The sequence below is a fragment of the Eschscholzia californica genome, unplaced genomic scaffold (assembly GCF_041429995.1).
Source record: "Eschscholzia californica isolate CP2 unplaced genomic scaffold, dmEscCali1.0.p SCAF_2, whole genome shotgun sequence".
NCBI classification, from domain to species: Eukaryota; Viridiplantae; Streptophyta; class Magnoliopsida; order Ranunculales; family Papaveraceae; genus Eschscholzia; species Eschscholzia californica.
The window spans coordinates 1628893-1649907 of record NW_028238309.1 but is presented as its reverse complement, the minus strand read 5'-3'; the positions used below and the strand labels follow the sequence as shown (position 1 = coordinate 1649907).

At 36.5% G+C, this 21015-nt stretch overlaps 2 protein-coding genes and 1 long non-coding RNA gene across 5 annotated transcripts; all 3 read right to left on the bottom strand.

Annotated features, from left to right (window-relative positions):
• Positions 1-1059: 1059 nt before the first annotated feature.
• On the bottom strand, positions 1060-2447 carry LOC147555106 (uncharacterized). Its single transcript, XR_015235316.1, has 2 exons — positions 2238-2447; positions 1060-1395 (listed from the first exon to the last, which is right to left on the bottom strand). It is a non-coding gene; the product is annotated as an uncharacterized LOC147555106 (long non-coding RNA).
• Positions 2448-6299: 3852 nt separating this feature from the next.
• On the bottom strand, positions 6300-11787 carry LOC147555105 (uncharacterized). Of its 3 annotated transcripts, none has more exons than XM_086660971.1 (9): positions 11711-11787; positions 9388-9484; positions 9042-9193; positions 8857-8949; positions 8602-8764; positions 8447-8519; positions 8267-8351; positions 7878-8174; positions 6300-7497 (listed from the first exon to the last, which is right to left on the bottom strand). In XM_086660971.1, exons 2-9 carry the CDS (start codon positions 9473-9475, stop codon positions 6538-6540), a joined length of 1911 nt encoding a protein of 636 aa, XP_086517097.1. In that variant the 5' UTR covers positions 9476-9484; positions 11711-11787; the 3' UTR covers positions 6300-6537. The 3 variants fall into 3 exon arrangements, with proteins under 3 accessions (XP_086517097.1, XP_086517096.1, XP_086517095.1); XM_086660970.1 differs by lacking the exon at positions 11711-11787 and adding an exon at positions 9918-10218; XM_086660969.1 differs by lacking the exon at positions 11711-11787 and having other exon boundaries at positions 9388-9924.
• A 2376-nt stretch (positions 11788-14163) lies between these two features.
• Positions 14164-20711, bottom strand: LOC147555104 (protein TIME FOR COFFEE-like). Its single transcript, XM_086660968.1, has 12 exons — positions 20348-20711; positions 19841-20260; positions 19567-19754; positions 19190-19475; positions 18704-19094; positions 18550-18607; positions 18364-18447; positions 18069-18276; positions 17772-17844; positions 17588-17666; positions 17113-17508; positions 14164-17026 (listed from the first exon to the last, which is right to left on the bottom strand). Exons 1-12 carry the CDS (start codon positions 20442-20444, stop codon positions 14627-14629), a joined length of 4680 nt encoding a protein of 1559 aa, XP_086517094.1. The 5' UTR covers positions 20445-20711; the 3' UTR covers positions 14164-14626.
• Between the last annotated feature and the right edge of the window lie 304 nt (positions 20712-21015).

The window sequence follows — 21015 nt, the reverse complement described above, 5'->3', positions numbered from 1 at the left end:
ACAACTTTATTCCCTGTATACAAATGTCTAGTACATTGTCCTAATGGACAGTACACAGAACAATTTCCTAGAAACAAGAAAATTTCCAATACAAAAATGTCTAGTACATAATGACGTAGTCGTTGTTTTTTTCAATTTTACCTCGTCTGATGCTTGTGGACTAGCAACAAGAAGGATTCATCTTTCATTAGAAAAAAAAAAAACAAGAAGGATTCATTCCGATCGGAATCGATAGAGTAAAACTGTAGCTTTAATGGTGTTTAGTATATTCCATGTACACAACTTTATTCCATGTATACAAATGTCTAGTACATTGTCCTAATGGACAGTACACAGAACAATTTCCATGAAACAAGAAAATTTCCAGTACAAAAATGGCTAGTAAACAGAACAATTTCCTGGAAACAAGAAAGTTTCCAATACCAAAATGTCCAGTACCTAATGATGTTGTCGTTGTTTTTTTTTCAATTTTACCTCGTCTGATGCTTGTGGACCAACAACAAGAAGGATTCATCTTTCATCAGTAAAAAATGAAAAACAAAAAGGATTCATTCCGATCGGATTCGATAGAATAAAACTGTAGCTTTAATGGTGTTTAGTATCTTCCATGTACACAACTTTATTCCCTGTACACAAAGAAGTTTCTTGTACACAAATGTCTAGTACATTAACCTAATGTCCAGTACACAGAACAATTTTCGGGAAACAAGAAAATTTATAGTACAAAATTGGCTAGTAAACAGAACAATTTCCAGGAAACCGAATAATTTCCTAGAAACAAGAAAGTTTCCAATACCAAAATGTCCAGTACCTAATAACGTTGCCGTTGTTTTTTTCAATTGTACCTCGTCTGATGCTTGTGGACCAACAACAAGAAGGATTCATCTTTCATAAAAAAAAAACAAGAAGGATTCATTCCGATCGGATACGATAGAGTAAAACTGTAGCTTTAATGGTGTTTAGTATATTCCATGTACACAACTTTATTCCCTGTACACAAAGATGTTTCCTATACACATATGTCTAGTACATTAACCTAATGGCCAGTACAGAGAACAATTTCCAGAAAAGAAGAAAATTTTCAGTACAAAAATGGCTAGTAAACAGAACAATTTCTTGGAAACAGAACAATTTCCTGGATACAAGAAAGTTTCCAATACCAAAATGTCCAGTACCTAATGACGTTGTTGTTGTTTTTTTCAATTTTACCTCGTCTGATGCTTGTGGGCCAACAACAATTTCTTTTCTTCAGACTCACTGTCTTTTTCCTCATCCTTATTAGTCTGATCATCCTCCTTTTCCTCTCCCTCATCTTTCTCCTCTTTCTCTTTCTGCTGGAGCTTTTCTCTTCTCCTTTGCATGCTCTTTTACTTCACTGCTCTCAGCAGGTTCGACCTGTAAAAAATTTACCAACTAAAAATTTAGTTGTGTCACACATTACAACAAACACTTTAAGTGCATGGTCATCTTTACCAGGAACAAAAAAAAAATTCAGGAAAAATTTATATTTACCAGGAACAAAACATTTTACAGTCAACAAAATTATTTACCAGGAACAAAACAATTTACTGTACAAAATCAGTACAAACCCCTTTGGGGTTCTTACACTCGATTTTTTACTAGGAATCAAGCAATTTACTGGACAAAAGATTATGTATCATTCTAAAAACATTTACTTCGAAAGAAATAATATTAAATTGCATACCTTCTTCTTTCTTGGCCTTAGGGTTCTTGAGAATAGAGAGAGAGAGAGAGAGAGTAAACATACCTTAGGGGTTTTCAATAACAAAAGTTATTTTACCAGGAATTTAGACTGAAAAATATTAAGTTACATACCTCAACAATTTAGGATTTTTTAAAGGAAAAAATACCAAGAACATTAGGATTTTTCAATAACAAAAGTTATTTTACCATTTTAGAGATTTTCAAAAACAGAAAGTTTTGGTGATTTAGGTTATGTTTAGGATAGAGAGAGTAAATATACCTTAGGGTTTTCCAATAACAAAAGTTATTTTACAGGAATTTAGGCTGAAAAATACTTAATTACATACCTCAACAATTTAGGGTTTTTTAAAGGGAAAAATACCAGGAATATTAGGGTTTTTCAATCACAAAAGTTATTTTACCATTTTTAGGGTTTTCAAAAACAGAAAGTTATGGTAATTTAGGTTATGTTGAGGATATATATATATATATATATATATATACGGAGAGAGAGAGAGAGAGAGTAAACCTACCTTTTGATTAACAAAAATCCTTCAATCTGGTGATTTCTTACTTTTCTTCTTTGTCGAACTGCCTGCTTTAATGGATAACGATGCTTCCGGTGATTTTAATGTGAAATCCGGTGTTTTGTAGGTGAAATCAGATGATTTTTTGCCTTCTTCTTAATGGCAGTTGGTTTTGTTGAATAAATTCAATTTGGGAGAGAGAACTGTTCTTGAGAAGATAAAAAAATTAACCTGGCTTGTAAGAAGGTGTGGTAGAGAAATTAATTGCAGATGGGACATCTTGTTCAACAGTCATTTCCCAGCTTTCACTCACGTCAGAAATTGCCAAAATTTTCAGATTTTTTCTCGATTTCCCGCCCCTATTTCAATGGCATGAGCAGTAAATACTTTACCTTCCCAAGGGGGTTTCCGTCTTTTTTAACCCATGTCTGACTATGTGGACCTGCATTCCATTTTCAGCCTTCCTAGGATTGGGCTCACATTTAATAGCCCATTTTGGACTGTTAGCCCATTCCCTCAATCAACAACGGTCCATTACAATTCGAAGGAGGGACTTATCTGTAAAGGAGAAATTTTCATGGACCAAATCTCAAAGCCAAACACCAAAAATCAATTTGGCGGAGGGACTTATCGCATTGTAAGTTTTAGGAGTGAGCAACGGTCGATTTTTTTCGATTTTGACTCGAGCCGAAGTCGAACCAATAAGTGGCGGTTTGACTAAATCGTCGGTTGAACTCGAGCCGATCATTCGGCCAACCGACATAGTTCGATTCAGTTTGATTCGGCTTGGTTGAGTTTGATTGATCGGTTTAACCGAGCACAATTTAGAGAAAGTTGTAAACTAATCCATCGTACTTTTCCCCATTAGATATATTGAAAATTAAAAAAAAGAATCCATCGTAAGTTTCCACCATTACAAAAAAAAAGTAAAAGTGGGAATACAAAATCCATAATTTTAAGTTACTAACTAAGAATAGATTGTGGTAAATAGTAAATTAGTGAAGACTTGCCTTCAAAACCTTTCAATCAAGTTGAATAGGTGGTTGATGAAGCCGACAACAACAACTAGGATGGAGGACGGATAGTAGTATGGAAGACTTATGATTAGGGGTTTTCTAATTTTTTTTCTTTTTCGTTTAAGACTTTCTAACTTTACAAAATTATTATTTCATATTTCCTTAGGGTTCGGTCAGTTCGGTTTGTCCGGGTTCTAGAAACTCAAGTCGAGGCCAAACCGGACCTATTTTAAGTTGTTCGGTTTTTCGGCCGAACCGAGTCAAACGGTGATCAGTTCCACCCAAAAATATAGCGGTGCGGTTCGACTTGGTTTGGTTCGGCCAATTGGTTCAATTTTTGCTCACCCCTAATAAGTTTGGTGTTTATGAAGGGTCTTCGGACAATATACATATTTGAATAAGGATGTTTGTCCCAATCATTATTTTTCCCTTCTGTTTAATTATATAGATTTTACGTTAAAATTAGTGTATGTAACCAATTTGAAAAAGACCTCTTAATTAATATCTATTATTCTTTCTATTAATTATAAAACGTATACAGTCAAGAATTACAAATCGAAATTAAAATTATGATCGAACAAAACCTAAAAAAAACTTAAAATCAAATTGCTCAATGATCTTGTATTCGAATAGAATAGTTTAAATGTGAATTTTCTATGCCCACAACTATAAAAAATTTACGGATTTAATTTTTTTTTGTTACTGGTCTTATTAATAACATCGTACAATAAATTCTTATAAGGGTGTTGCTTCTACCCACAGGAAAAATTAGAATTTACTACTAAATTTACGTTGGTTGATTTAGACTAAAGGTATATGTTTCATAGCTCTGAATCCATTCATAAGTTCTCTGATTCAAAAAATAAGTCTTTACATCAAGGTGTATGAACTTGAATTTGGCGTTTCATGCAGATATACAACATGGTCCCAAGAAATAAATTACGCCTCATGAAAGGTTGGACTATGAGCGGTGTTAGCGATCTAATCGCCTAAATTTGATGTTCATTAAGTCCCGCGTGAACAAGAGTATTCGGATTTCGGAGTTCCATACCTGATTGTACGCACTTAAAAGACTTTCTTAAAGTAGTTGAGGAACAATTTGTTCGCTCAAATAAAACACAATCCAACACCGTAATGAAGAGTTTCCACGGTGAATTTTTACCATACTTAGGCGTGCGTGAGCACATCATGGAATCTGAGAACTTTTGCGCAATATTTGTTGAGGTTCTAGAATCATTCTTGGTATATTTGGTACTTAATTCTCTTCTAAAGGAATATCGGAGTTTCAAAATCTCCTACAAAACACATAAGAAAAATTGCTCAATCAATGAACTTCTGATCATGTGTGTTCAAAAGGAAGAGAGAATAAAACGTGCGAAACTTGAAAGTGCCCATTTAGTTTCTCATACTAAGAGAAGTACTAGGAAACAACTAAGCCAATAAAATATCATGGCATTCAGGAATGTTTCTTCTCCAAAAGGGTTGAACATCAAAAGAAAGATTGTCTCAATTCTAACACTATTTAGTTTGTAAGCTCAAGAAACCTGTGTACAAACTAAAATTATAGAACTGTCCGTGCTCACTGGGTGAAAGTTATACAGTCTCCTTTAAACAAAATGAGACACTCACTCTTGTGGGTTCCTAGTGTGAAAAAGAAAGGGGTCATGGGTTGGAAGTCCAAAAGTTAGAAAAAATTTGGTCTAAGGTCCACCCATAAAGATCAATAGGTTTAAGTCTTTTATCCAAAATACCTTAGTCAAAAGATTGTTTACATCTGGTAGTTCGTATAATGCATATGGTAGTTTATATATTGCATCTCGTAGTTTTGTATATTGCATCTGGTAGTTGTACAATACATTTTCAAATGTGTAATCCATTTCTAATTCAATATTTGTATATTGTATCTGGTAGTTCGTATAATGCATTTTTAAGTGTGTAATGTGCACTATTCAATGTCTTCAGGTTCTAAGCATATGAAAAATTTGGTTAAAAACTGTTAGAAATGTTGAGTACAGAAATGAATTTGTATTAATCTTACATGTGATGCATTTCTAGTTCAATGTTTGTATATTGCATCTGGTAATTTGTACAGTACATAATTTAGTGTGTAATCCGCATTCACTTTATGTTCTAAGCATTTGAAAAATTGGGTTGCGAACTATTATAAATGTTGAATACATAAATGACTTTGTATAGATAGAGGGGTAAAATTGGAAGAAGAGAAAAGAGTTTTTGTCTAGAGATAAGATTTGGTGCATTGGGATCTTCATTTGGACTAAATGTGTGTTTATAATTTGTTTTTGGACTTTTGATCAAGGAACGAAATGTCGATATCGAAGGAAATTTCGGTCAGTCCAAAAGTAAAAATATTTCAGTTTGTGTGGAAATTATACAAATTTGGGGAAATGAAAAACAATCCTAAAACAATTAAGTTAGGTACTTATCTGCAATAAAACAATTAGTTTAGGAAATAAATTGAATTATTTAACTCTAATGGAGTAGTACTAAAACAGTTAAGTTAGGTGCTTATCTGCAATTAAACAGTTCAGGGGTACATTCAATTACTTATCAGATGTAAACCTAAAACAGTTAGCTTAGGGTCAAATGTGCAATAATAGTAATAGTAAGGGGGCTAGCCAAAAATAAAACATAATATACTTGTTTTCTGCTCAAAGTTGTTTCCCTCCCTTAAATGCCTTAAACACACTTTTCTAAAACTGTTTTTCAAAACCGACTGTTCCCTCTTCCTCTCTCTAGATTTTCTTTCAAAACCCAAACTAAAATCCTACAATAGAAATCTGAAGTTAAAGATCACCTAAAGAAGAGAAGAATCTCTTAAAGAACAAAAGATTTGCGAAAAAATAGTCAATAAAAATGAAATAAATTGATAAAAAGGTAGAAGATAAATGACTAAGGTATGATATGAATTTTGACCAAATTTCCGTATTTTAAATTAAGGCATAGCAAAGAAAAAGTAATTTCCTTGCACACTTCCATTGAGGGACCATCCTCCACTTCTTAGACAAAAAGATAATCACTTATTATAAAGCAAAAAAAAAACTCAAATCTGAATTTGATTATTCAAGAACAAATTATTTTCTACATGAAAATCTCTAATCTCTCTCTCTCTCTCTCAAGTTCTGAAAGATGAAAGTGATATGGACAGAAGATGTCTATTGGTAAAACTATCTGCATTATTTGTATGAGCTAAAAAAAAAACAACACATATTTACATGACCATATACACAAAACAAAACAAAACAAAACAAATCAAATTAATTCTCCTATGATCATCCATACAATGTCTGATTTAGTCTGAAATCATAATCATTCATAGCTTTGCTGATGAAATTTGCTGATAACTGTGGATCAGGAGATTCCCCAACACTTGTGTTGTTGCAAGTTTTTTTTCTCCGACCTTGGTGTCTAGTTGTTGATTCAGGATGGGTCTGTAAAACCTGGAGCGTCGAGGAGGACAAGTTAATCCTTGAAGAAGTCATGGTAAATGAATTTGATGGAATGCCCTCATTAATTCCTCCACCCTTCGAGCTTGGCGGCAATTGTGATTGCTGCTGCTGCTGTTGTTGCCGTGATCCACTAGAGCCGATACTAGCAGCACCAAGGACTGAAGCACCAGCTGCTGCTGCAGCACCAGGCACTGACGAAAAGTTCTGAGGGAGCAGCATCGCCGACTGGAAATCCTCTGCAGATATAACATTTTGAACATAAGATACTTTGCTACCAGGAGCATTTTTAGCCCTTTTTCGAGATCTACCCTGCCAATGCTTGTGCTCAATTTGGGCCATCTGAGATTGCTGCCTTTGTGATTGGTTTCCAGCAACCGGAAAACCTTGTGAGTTTCTAGATCCACTACTACCATTACCACCACCTTTTTGTTGCTTGTATAATGACGACGAGCCACTAGATGTGTTTATGTTACTGTGACCCATTTGGGCTGCTAATGGTTGAGAATTTGGTGGTTGCTTCTGCGGATAGACAACAGCGCCCATTGACTGAGCATGCTTACCTCCTCTATAAGCTGGTGGGTGGGCTCCATTATGTGGCGGAATAGGGAAATGGTATCCACCGTTCGGTAATATTGCCAACCTTGAAGCAGAAGGTTTTACTAGAACACCTGGAGCTGAAGTGGAGGCACCACTTCCAGTGGTCGAAGCAGATTTTGTAGACCCGGCTTGAGGAGCAGCTCCAAGCTGCTTTGGAACTAGAGGGGAGCCAAATGAGGTGCCATGCTGAAACCAGAGCAAAGATACTTCAACACAACTAAGAGGTGCAGTGATCCAGGTCTGACTCACATAGGATTTGAGTCATCTGAGTCTGACTTGTTTTGATTAAGGGTTCAATAGTCAATTTATTTTATTTTAGATAGTGGGTTGGTAATTTAGAGTTTTAGGCTTATTTTATGTCAGACTCAACCGGACCCAATATCAGCTCGATGGAGTCCTTTAGACAATGAGTCTCACATAATTAGATAACAAAAAACACATTTCAAAATCGGACTCTACTTGATTCAGATCTCGAGTCAGATTTTAGATCTAATTTCAAAGAAACCACTATCACTACTGAGACGAGGTCCAGCGAGAACAGATTCCATTTCGAAGAATATACATACCAGTATATTGGTCGCTACTGCTGATGGTTGTGGTGCAGCTGGAGCTCCGGAATTGTTTTCTTTCTGAGTTTGACTTGATAGAGATGCGGCAATCGTTTCTTTTTCTTGCACCGAGTTCAAATTCCTCTCACCAAGATTTCCTTGAAATGGATTGCCAACAGCTACAGATTCTGATCTCGGCATATTAAAGTGAGATTTCGTCTTCAATAATTGCTGGTGATTAGAGATGTTCTCAGCAATATACAAATGTGTAGTGCATCTCTTTACCCATGGTTGAGCAAAAACAAAATGTGCAGACTGCAAAATTCAAATACCACAATGAGATCGATATCTAAATGATTCAACGAAGAAATGGGAACTCCTCAAATGGAAGACGAAACTAAACACACCTCAAGATCAGTAGAAGATGAACCATTCTCATCCAAGGAGACGACACTTTGAAATGATGGTACTTGACGAACGGGGTGGCGGTATCTACAAAAAAAATATCGAAAGGTGAATGCTTAATTACACCCGAAATATGGTTGTTTATGATCAAATAAGAAATGGGAAAGTGAATTGATTCTCACCCCAGCGAGCGAGGACTTTTCGAACAGCCAGATAGAGTTGTTGTTGACAGCGAAGGTGAAGGCGTCGGTAGGGCTGAAAAAGAAACACATATAATAAGGAGATTGAGCTCCTGAATAATCGAAAATTCATTACAAGAATAGTTCATCAAGCTTGCCTAAACTTAGTTGTAAATCAAGGATTTCCTCCTTGTTGCCAGTTTGATTCGGAGATGAATGTTCCTCCATATTCGTCTTCTCCTCCAAGACAACCTCCTTAGCACTACTATGTTTACCCATTCGTTCCGACGTTTCTCCATCTCTCGGCACAATCTCCATTATCTGCCAGAGCATGAATCAAGATGATATATATGTAAATAAACTACCCATCATTAAATCGTTAGCTACGAGTATAGAACAAGGAAGCCACTCACATTATCCACATTATGAACAATCGGTTGAGAATCTAATAGAAGGTCGACGGAGCTATCACTGTCTCCTTCACCGGACGATTTCACAGGATTTGCCTGTCAAAAAGACATATTCTTATTCATCTAATCGAACACTAATATACGAAAAAAAAAATGTACTAGAAGTAAGTAGGAGAATACCCACACACCATTAAATCATTCTTGAAAATTTCTTCCTTATGAAGAAGAAGATTTGAATTTGGTGAGGTATTTTTTTTATGGTTGTCTGGTTCTAGGTCGGATTGGGAGACACACTTCTGAAGAGAATTCCCGCCATTTTCAGTTCTTTTCCTTTTTCGTTCTACTCCCACAAAAATTGAACATTATCAATAAAATTATAAGATTTGGGGGAAATTTGAAAACAAAAATCAAGAAACTCCGATTATCAAATCAAATAAAATTTACTTGTTAGATTTCGAAATTAAAAGAAACCCAGATCATGAAATCAAATTTTCTTGAAGAAATTTGAGATCTTTATAGTAATTGTTAAGTTACCTGATCGAGGTTTCTTGGGTACTGAAAATTCAATCATCTTATCTTGAACTTTTGAAGACGAAGATGATTGATTAGGTTGAATCATCATTAAGGGTTTCTGCAATTTTGGATTTTAGGGTTTTTCCAGTGAATCAGAAGTATGGTCAAACTAGGAATTTAAAACCCTAAAAAAGAGGAAATTAGAAACTGGAGAAATATTACTACTTAGAAATTTCTAAAAAAAAAAAAAAGAAGTAAAAATTGTATTCGATTTTGATTTCCGTTTCTTGTTGGGACTCTGTTTTCTTTTTTCATTATTTAATCCTTTCTTCATCACTCTGTTTTCTTCATCACTCTGTTTTCTCACTCTGTTTTCTTGTGGTCATGGAAAATTCAGAAAATTTCAAATTCTCTCTAGTTTGCAAAACTAATCAAGAAACAAACACCCATATTCAAGAAAAGTCCCAAACTAATCAACAACTTCAACATAATGATCTTTCACATAATGTGAGATGGGATATTAGGAATAGGAGAGGTTGGATTAAACCCACCATAGATGAGAAAGAAGTGGCGGAAGCTTTATTAATACTTAGTGAGGGTGGTGATATTCTTGTTTCGAAAAGTTCACAACTTCATCCTGACAAGGCAAAAATTGGAAACGAAAACAAGAATTGTTATTCCAATACTTGGTTACATAATCATATGGCAAAGTTGGGCTTCGGGGTTGATGATTTTTTGTCGAACGAGGAAAACAATGATTGTCGAGTGGGTAAACTAGACAAAAGTTCCATAAAACCCGAAGATTACGAGATGTACTTGAAGAAAGTTGTTGAAACTTATGTTATGCATCACGAGAAAACGCGTATGGAGTCTAATGAATTTAAATGCGTAAACCCTGAATTAAGTCAGAAGAATTGTATGGATGCAATGAAAATTCTAAACCAAGTTGAGTTGCAGAAGATCGATGTCTCCTGTAATATTTGCGATAAGATATTCCTGACAGGTCAAGCTCTAGGAGGTCATAAAACGCAACATCGAAACAGTTGTGTTGCAGTTCCCGTTACTAAAACAGTGGTTTTAATCGAAGAAAAATATAGAGATGAAGATCGTGGCAAACCTCTGATGTTCGACCTCAATGAACCTCCTCCTCCTCCCACCCCATGATGAAGTTTTTTTTTTTTGAATGGTTCAGCGTGTGCCTGGAACCAATTTTATCATCTTATTGTTACTATGTTAATAAATAAAATGTGTCATTTACTTATATTTATTCAATGAATTCTTTGAATATTTTTACTTATTTTTTGAGATCTTTAAGCCCAAAATTCATTCATCTTAAGAAAAACCCTAGGGAAGTGTTTCACAGGTGGCACCCATGATATGGCTATATATATGCAAACTAATAGCTCTATATCCCTCCCTCCACTATAAGCACTCTATGATTACTGCTTTCACTAAAGTAAAGTCAGTTATTATCGACGAATCTCTTCATCTCTTGCTGTCCATGGCTTAAGCGGACCAACACTTTGAAGAAACTGGTCAATTCTTTGTTCTATTGCACATCAAACATCGTGACAACAACTCAATTTGAATTGTTATTTGAGGCTTTTGAAAAAGATTGAATTGTAGTTGGTGGTGAAACTTTGGTCTCAAAGCTTCAATCAGAGGCTTCCATCTTGATCACCACTCGGTTTTGGCAACTTATTCGGGCAATAAATACCATATCATTGATCCCCCATGCTAGGCATTGATTTTAGGTCAAATATTGTATGGGAAGTTTTAAAGGCCCTTCCAAAAGTGGTGTCGGCGCTCCTGCACTCTTTTGACCTGGTAAGTTTAGTTTGACTGTATTCGGTTATAGGCGCTCCCAAATCAATAGTCTCTGGTTGAATATTTGTGTAATATTTAACTCAGGGTCCAATGAGTTCTACTCCAATAATTTGAGTTGGACTCGGAATGAATTTTGTTATAAAGTTCGATTTCACATATACTAAATTCAATACTAATATTTTAGAACTAAAATTAGACTTGAATTTGATAGACTAGAGCCAAATTTTATAAGAAATGTTAATCTGGATCCACCAATTTGAATTGTTTTCAATAGTTTTCGAATCTTTTGATATCAGTGTGCTCGAGATGATTTTGTGAGTGCGAATTTGAGGCGAAAAAAGATTTAGAATTACATATTTTAATAAGGGTCGCATTTAACTATTTTGAGTGACATATAAGGGCAAATGACCGGAAGCCCCCTATAACATTTACAGGAGACGAACTTAAAACTTCCCATATTATCCTGTTTGGCAGTTTGCCCACATCAGTGTGGTGAAAGAGGGGAAGTAGATCCCACTGTAGACCTTTTATCCAGATAGCACCTTTACCCATGACTCAGCAAAGTAGCGCGTCACTGTACGCCATATCAGCTATCTACGTGGCACAATTAATACTTAAGAAATTAATTCTAATAAAATAATAACACTCTTTATTAGCATATTATATCCCATTCAAAGTTTTCTAAGTTATTGATTTCTACAGATTGTGATAATATTTTACATTTTTTTTAAGGACAAAGCATATTAAAGTAAGTATTGGTTATCATTATTGTTATTAGTTTTATAATAATTAATTAAGTTTAGGCCTCCTAATCCTATTATTTAATATTAATTTATTTCATTTATTTTATATCAATCCTCATTACAAACTTAATTTTTTACAAATTAAAAGAATCTTTGAACGATTTCATATCAAATTCTTAGTTTTATTCGAGATCTAAACTACATAAAAGAAAACCACAACAAAATTGAGATATTATTATAAAGAAAAATTTCGAAAAAGAATAGTTCTTCAAGAAATTTAACCTTATCACTCTTGATGGTTAAAATAAATAAGATAAGAATTTTAATAATAATGCGCATTTATATTAAAATACATTGTAACCTCATCCTTAAGCTGTAACGCAACATCATTAATTATATGTATATATCCTGTAATAATAAACCTACCATCTCAAAGTATACTTATAAATTTTTAATTGGTGTTAGATATATACAATATATTAATATTAGTTTACTTAGAAATCAAAATAATTTTAAAATTGTTTAATTAAATAATTAAATTAATAGAGGTGGGAGATTTAGGCCCACTACTACTAGTTCATTTACGGCCTCATTATCCCAAGATCCTAAGTTTAATTACAAAACTAATTAATAATTTGTCTTGGTTTCTAGCACTAACATGCCACGTGGACCAAGAGGATATTTGGGAAGTGCCAATTAGTGTTCATATTAGAATAAGACTACTTCCATTATTAGGCTTAATTAAGAATTTAAAAAGTAATTAACTATTGGGTATTCATGTACGTCACAAATTCTAGTATTTTTTCTATTTCTTTTTACAACATTTGGGTGCTTTCTAACCCATTTTTTACACCCTTAGTCATACATTGACGGCTCATATTACGATTTTTATTATAAAGTATTTGAAAGTGTATATTAAATTTGAGTTACTTACCTATATAAAATGTTCTCAAGCTAACTAATTGTATATTAAAGTAAATAATTATGTTAATCTAAAAGGGGAAGACAATTCCATTCGGGTTATATGATTTCAATTCTCAAAGGGTCTTATTGGTCTGGTGAAGGTTATATTCAAAACCCTAATTTATTTGATGTTAATATTATCTAAATTAGTCAAATGACCTTAGATAGTTAGATTGGCTTGAATTGCGACAGAAAAATATATATTATTTCATGTAAAGTCTTATATAATCGTCTAAAGATTTTAAAATTATACGTTCTTTTTATTATATGGATATTAATTTTGTATTATGATAAACTATAGTAAGCTAATATTTGAGTTAATGACTGTTGACTAGCTAAGCATGATTATAATAATAGCGAGTGCTCAAGGAACCTCGATTAATTAAAGATTATATCGAACTGAATATATTTTTCTAAAATGTTATGCATAAGTTGGGTGATCATAGTGACGTTATGTTTTTGTGATATACATTAAAATGAAAATGAACAAGTGGGTAGTTGTTGGATCACCTGAACGATACTCAATTATAAATTTAAATATTAATTTTATATAAAAATAATTTGTTGAGATGGAAATTTTATAATGGAGGTGTTTGGGATATAGTGCAACTATAGATACTAAGTTAATCATATAAAAAAATATATATATACTTCGATAAAAAGTCCTCATATTCAAAAATATAAATATACTAAAGCAAATTTCTTCCTTCACAAAAGTCCGACACAAAAATAAAAGAAAAAATTAAAATTTATTTAATGGACCGAGCAATATATGATTTCAGTTCAATCGAAAACCAATAAAAAATGTCGAAAATGTAGGTAAAACAATTTCTCAATTTCTAGGTTAGAATGATGGCAAGTAAAATCACCCGCACTTTTTACCATTTAGATCCATAACTTATCCTTTCTTGCGCAATCTTGTTCAAAATCATGTTTGCGTGTGTTGTATACTATTGCCGAAATTGTAAAGTTAGGTAATGGATGAGGGTCAATTGGTGAGACACCAATAAAGAGTGACCCACTTGAGAATAATGAAAAGAAGTGGATGTTGGGGTATGGGGCAGGTGTGACCCACAATAATGTCTAGTTTTCCCTTTTTTTTTTTTTTTTTTTTTTGTTATGTTAGACAATAACTTCCGTTTTTCATATTTGGAAGCTTACAAAGATCCGTGCCAACACCTACCAAGTATGTAGTCAGAATGATATCGTATTAGCTATCAAGTGGAGTAATTATGTAAACAAAACTCTAAAATGGATCAATGAGTAACCTTTATCTAAGCCATTTCATTTCTTATAATTGAGGACTCCCAACCTGTTAAACCATTTCAAAGGGGGGCCAAAAAAAAAACAACCAATGTCAAATTAGTTTTCTACCTCTCTCTCTCTCTATTCAAAGGTCATCATCATCATCATCCATGAGACTGACTGACCTATGTTCTATATGAAAAAATATACATCATAAAACATCTACTAGCTAGTATTCCCCCCAACCCGATAAATTACCTTCATAGAATATTCGACTCAGAATGGTGGCACACCTGCATCACCTTTGGAGGAGAAGAAATTCTACATCGTAAGAGCGCCAAATCGTGCAGTACTTTCTCCGACGTTCTTTTGTTTTTCATGGTTGATCTTTCTTCGTCGGTTCTCGAAGTTTCATGTTGTCACAAAAATCTCTAGTATCCAATCCATAAATAGTAGTGTACCCCTGAGTGATATTTGATCTCCTATTCACCAGTAGGTTGTTTCTGTTCTGTTGTAGCTGTTTTTGCTTGCACGTTTGTCATGCCCTGAACATAAGGGAAGGTAGTAGAGGCAACTGGCTGAGAATGGTGGCGTGTATTAACAGTAGCTGTTTTTGTGGCATCCGAATTGTTATTCGTCGAAGAACATGGAGCTAGACTTCCTGTCGAAGCAGCTGAGGAACTCGGATGTTGCTGCTGTTTTTGCTTTTGCTGTTGGTGCTGTTGTTGTTGTTGTTGTTGTTGATGCTGCTGTTGTTGTTGTTCAGGTTGCCCTCTTTGATGATAATATCCAGTACTATTAGAAGTAGGAGTTGTAGTAGCAGAACTAGACTGGGAATTATGAACTTGCATGTATCCATTAGAGAAGAAAAGCTGGGACTGCTGCCAGACCTGCTTCTGAAGCTGATGATGTTGTTGTTGTTGCTGCTTAGTTCCTGAGCCTGCTACAATGGCGGAATGAGGATTACTACCTAGTATTGACGGGACACTTCTTCCACCTACTGGAGAAGATGTCCTGATGGGTCCTGCTGGACTATTCTTACTACTGTTTTGGGACGACATTGAAGGAGTTGCAGCACCAACTTTGCTCCCGGCTGGAGTATTCCTCGGACTTGAGGACATACCTGAGCTTTTGGAAACTGAGTTTGAGGTTGAACCAACAACCATGGGAGAAGATGGGGACTGGTGGTTAGTTGTAAGCTGCTGTGTTAATGGTGTTGTTGCTGGTTTGGCACCAAAAGATATCTGTGTATGTCCTTGTTGACTTCTATTTTGTTGTTGAAGAAGGTTTTTATTGGACGAGGAGGTGGTGGTGGCAGAGGGGGTGGTGGAGGACGCCAAAGGGGATGAAGACGGGGCCGTCCTTGAAGAATTCTTCCACTGGGGAGATTGGGTAGGACTGTTGCCCTGGATAAGGCCTTGAGGGAAGACCGGGACCGCATTAGGGAACTTCGCAGGAACTGAAGATGATGCTGAGAGACGATCGGAGTAAACAGTGGCAGGGGCATTATTGCTCTGCGGTTTTGTTCGAGCTGCGAGATGTTGCATCTGATTGTGTTGTTGCATATGATGCTGAAGCTGCTGTAGACGTTGCTGTTGACTGGAAATATTGTTATTGCTCGAGGCAGTAGTCGTTGTCGAAGCCTTGCCCTGAGAAGTCCGGTTGCTATTCATAAGGTTTAGGTTGTTGCTTAGACTTGGGGATGATGCCTGTGTATCAGTCGAATCTGGTCTCGAAAAGACAATGGACTGCCCAACATTTGGGCTCTTCCCTGTGATTGCTTTCTTTTCATCATCTGCATTTGTTGAATCACTTGCACCCTTCCCTTCTTCGGAACTATGGTGGCTTTTGAGTTGTGCTGAATGAGCAGCAGTAGCAGCCATAATCTGATATCCACGCTTAGTGGCTTCAGGAAGATTCTGGAATATCTGGGGCATTGAGGAGAAATCAAAACCAGGAGAAGTAGCAGTGGCTCCATTGAAGGAGGGAAACGACATGGTAAATGTTTGAGGTGGGTTAGCATCCGATCCATCCTTCACGACCTGATGCTGTGATGATTGTGGTGGTTGATTCTGTTGTTTTTCACTTTGGTTCCCATTACCGCTGGATAATGCTGGAGCCGCCCCACTAAAGGATAAGTTTTGAAGATGCGTCGGGAATGGAAAATTTTGACCATAAAATGCCTTCTGAGCGTGAGAAACTCGATTATCAGCAACAGACGAACCATCTTCAACAGGAATCGGAGCATCGACTTGACGAGATTGTCGGAACAATTGAACTAGCTGATTTTGCTGCTGTTGTGGCTGCTGCTGTTGCCGATTCTTTGAAGCTGGGAAATTTTGTGGGCTTCCAGCTCGACCACTGCTTCCAACACTCTGTAACCTTTGCTGCTGATGCTTTTGTGAAGAAGAGGAAGCACTAGGTGAGCTTGTCATTTGATGAATCTGTTGGGTCTGCTGTGACTGAGAATTGGGTTGGTGGTGGTGGTGCTGCTGCTGCTGCTGTTGCTGTAGCTGGGATGGATGGAGCATCTGTGGATAAAAAGCACCATTGAAGAACGGTACAGCTTGAGCAGGACTTCCTCTATATGTAGTTGGAGCACCAACATGTGATGGCATAGGGAATGGGAACCCGCTGCTTTGGAGCATTGCCAAGTACTGTTGTGCTTCGTTTGGCGGCAAATTTTGGTAGTTAAAACTCATAGTTGGAGGAGCACCTGGAGCCATTGAGGACTCCTTTCCTACGGATCCAGGGGCTAAGCTAACTATACTTGATGAAGCAGCACTTCCGGTTGTGGCAGCAGCTTTTGTCGCCCCAGAAGGGGTTCCAGCAGCAGATGCTCCCTGTTGCTGACCCAGAGGGAAGATAAAAGCAGGAGCTTGCTAAACACAGGAAAAGAAAATGTATTACTTTTCAGCCTCACCCTGACTAAACTGAATGGACTTCTCTTCATAAGAGATTCACTTACCAGTAAATTACCAGCTGGTGCTGGTTGTGTTGCTTGCTGAAGTGCAATCTGCTTACCATGTGTAGATTCCAAGAAATTGGTTATTGCGGGGCTTTTATCATTCCCAGTCTGACTTGATACAGATGCAACAATTAGCCCTTTGTCTAGCACAGGGTTCATACTCCTCGTAGGGAAGCTTCCCATAAGTGGATTGCCCAAAATTGTTGTTTCTGTTGGTGGGATAACATTTAGATTGCAAGTCTTGGGGCCATATACAGATGCAGAACCTGCTCCAGCAGGCCAGAAAGGGCCCATCCTTGTAAATTGTTGGTGATAGTAGATGTTCCGAGCTATTTGATAATGTGTCGCACACCTCTTTGATCTCGGCTGTGGTTGAGATAGAAGTGACTGTGATGCCTGTAGATAATATTGCGTTCAGAAGAGAGATTCAAGACAAGTCACTGATATAGCTAAAATTGAAACAAAATTACAATACCTGAATAGCACTGGAGGATCCAGCATTGCCTTCAAGGGACAGAGCTCCCTGAATTGGTGGAATTTGCCCAAAGGTATATCTGAAGAGAAAAACGAAATAATCTCTTAGGAATATGAAGAAAAATAATTGCACTAAAGTCCCAAACGAAAGAGACGAAAAAAGCGACAATGCATAATGGTCGTACCCCGCAGGAGGAGCACCCCCAGACCACCCGGGTAGAGTCATCGGCAATGGCAGCGGCATAGATGTGGGTTGGGCTGGGGAAAAGGAAAGAAAAATATATGAGATTCGGAATGAAATAAGACTATTTAGAATGAAAAGGTAGTGGACAGATCGTTTTTCTTTTTTCTTCAGTTAAGAAGATCAATTTGTCACCTCTCTCTCTCTTTAATCTTCATGAAATAAGTTTCTACGAACGGGGAAGACTGGAGATGATGAACGATAAAGAACGAAGACGAGGAAAAAGATTAAATTCACTTACTAGCAGATTTAATTTGTGGCTGATGCTTTAGCACTTCTTGGTTTTGTTTGCCACTACTGACACCATTGACACTGCCATTCTTGTCCTGATGGTTAGAGACCATAGATTTACTAATACTTTCTTCCACCATTTCTGTTTTCTTCTCTACCAAAAAAACCTCCCCATTTCTCTTACAATTTTCTTCAGCTCTTTCCCCCGATTTCAACTTCTGCACAGTATCAATAAAAAGATAATTACCAATTTTTAAAGCAACCCAAGGGAGTTGACTAAGTAATAGTGAAGATCGGGTAATCACCATATCAACATCAGTGGCAACTGGTTGAGTAACAGATTCAAGCCCAAGACCATCTCTTTCAGGAGAAGATTTCTCTGGAGGAGCCTAATTGAAAGATATTATTCTCTTTTAGTAATCCACCAATAGCAAAAGGGAAAAATAATTACAAAAAAAATCTAACCTGAAAACTGAAAGATTCATACTCACCATCAGATCGATCTTGAACTTTTCTTCCTTCATCTCAACCTTTGAAGATATTGAAAAACTAAAAACACAAAAATCAAAATAAAAACTCAGCAACAATTCCTACCCAAAAAAGAAGAAGATAGAAGTGATTAAAGATCATGATTAGGAGATTTACGTTGCTTTAGGGGTCAAATCTTCAGGTACACCGTCCATTTTCAGACATGATGGGGACTCTTGTTTAGGTAAAGAGGCTTCATCTTTGATCTGAATTCCATCTCCAGCTTTAGAATCTTCATCCACCAAGACTTTTGAATCCAATTTTATACTATTCTCTGGCTTTTTCGATTCAACACTCGGAACCCCCACTTGAAAACTACCCATATCAATAGAAACACCTCGATCCTGAGCTGACAAATTCTTTTTCAACTCAATTGATGGAAGTTGGATGTTTTCAAGACGTTCACTTTCAATTTTGGATTCAGCCAGAACAGACGGATACCTAACAGGAAAAGTAGATGGATTTTCCTCCTCTCCTTTCACTGGTCTAGGTCTTTTCTTCTTTACACCTAAATCAAGCAAAAAAACAAAATCAAAATTTGACATGATTAGTACCAAAGAAATTGAGGATAAGCTTTAGATTTGTTTAGCTCAAAATACCCACCAACAGAAGATAAAATTGCAGTAGATGAGCTAGAATTCATGGAAATTAATACAGGTTGAGGTGCTGATGCCGGTGAGTGTGAGATCGGAGAAGAAACTCTTGACTTTGAATCATTACTCGATCCATTAGTATCTTGTTTCTGAGAAGCTATTTCAGGTTTCCGATGGCTATGGGGTTGCCTTCTCAACCCGAACAGAACCTCTGCAACTTCGATCTCGATCTCTTCCGGAGCTGTAGTAGACGACTTAGGTATCTTCTGAGGACGATTCTTAGACCCAATCAATTTCTGCAGCAATAAATGAATCACAAATCGGCCAGGATAAAACATTTAATACAGAAAAGAGAGAAAAAGAGGACAAAGAACTTGATGAAGATACCATTTTCTTCCGGCCAGAAGCATTTGATGAAGATGGAGAAACCGGTGGTGGAGGTGACGGCGCTGCTAAAATCGATCTAGCCGGTGAAGTAGATGCTTGACGATGAATCGACTCCCCTCCACCACCACCACCACCGCCGCCACCAACACCACCACCACCGGAAGATGAATATTCATGTGACCTTTTGGCTGCAAAAACATTAAAAGCCAAATTAAATACTACACCAAAAAACCATCAAAAATCCCAAAAATCAGAATCTGAATTTTTTTTGTACCTGAGCGAGCTTTTCTCGGAACTATAGCTCCGATCACCTCCTCTGTGACTTTACTAACTGAACCAATTCTATTCGGTTTTGGAGGAATATATCCTTTCCGATGATGATGATGATGATTGTGATGAAGATTAGAGAAAGTAGATGACGATGATGAAGCCTGATTCGGTGGAAGCATCCGAACAGCACTAGCTGCAGCTGCAACAGAAGCAGAAGCATCATCTTCATAGTCATCTTCATCATCGTCAACGCTTTCTTCAGTACTATCTTCTCCATCATCTCTATGACTTCCATGCATCAATCTATTATCACTTCTCCTTCTCTTGTTCCGATTCAACAAATGATCTCTATCTCTATCTTTCTTGATTGATCTATCTCTTAACCTTGTTGTTTCCTGCTGCAACTCTACTGTTCCTTCTTTCTCTGTGAAAACAGATCAGGTAAACAAAATCAGAGAGATAAGATAGAACAAGATCTTGAATATGAATAAGAAGAAGATGAAATTCGAACCAGGTGATGAATCTCTTAAACTGTTTGTTCTTTGTCTCCTCCTTGTTAATCCATTCGTAGCCGCCATTCTTCTTACTTCTCCTCTATTTCTATCCATCTTCTTCTTCTTTGATCTTCACTCAACTACCATCACCAGATCTCTACAATTGATGATGAATCGATCAAAATCTTCTTCTTCTTCTATGAAAATTCCTCAGAAAGGCTAAAATCTCAAGTTTCTCTCTCTCACTACTCTTTCTCTCACTAAAATTCCTCTCTCTCTCTCTAGTCTCTGGCTTCCTTTTCTTCTCTCTTTTTCTGCTCACTCGTCTCATTTGAGATTTGCTTTTGGCTTTTTACTCTTCGCGAATAACAACTCCAAAGCTTTCGTCAGATGGCTAAGATGTCTTTCTATATTCGTCTTTAATTATCATCCGTCGGATTAATTGTATATCTACGGCTATTTCCTTAGATGCCAACATGGCAGAAATGTCACCGTCGATGCACCTCAATCTAGAGGTTTAACTACTAACAACGTGTCAGTGTCCACGTCTGATTTCTTCCTTCCCAAGCCTCACCTACTAAATTATTTCACTTTTTCTAAATGTAGGTGTAGAATACTCCCTTCTTTAACCGTGTCACTATTGGGGTGGAAGTGGGTCGAGCCGTCGAGCCGAATGATGTGACGA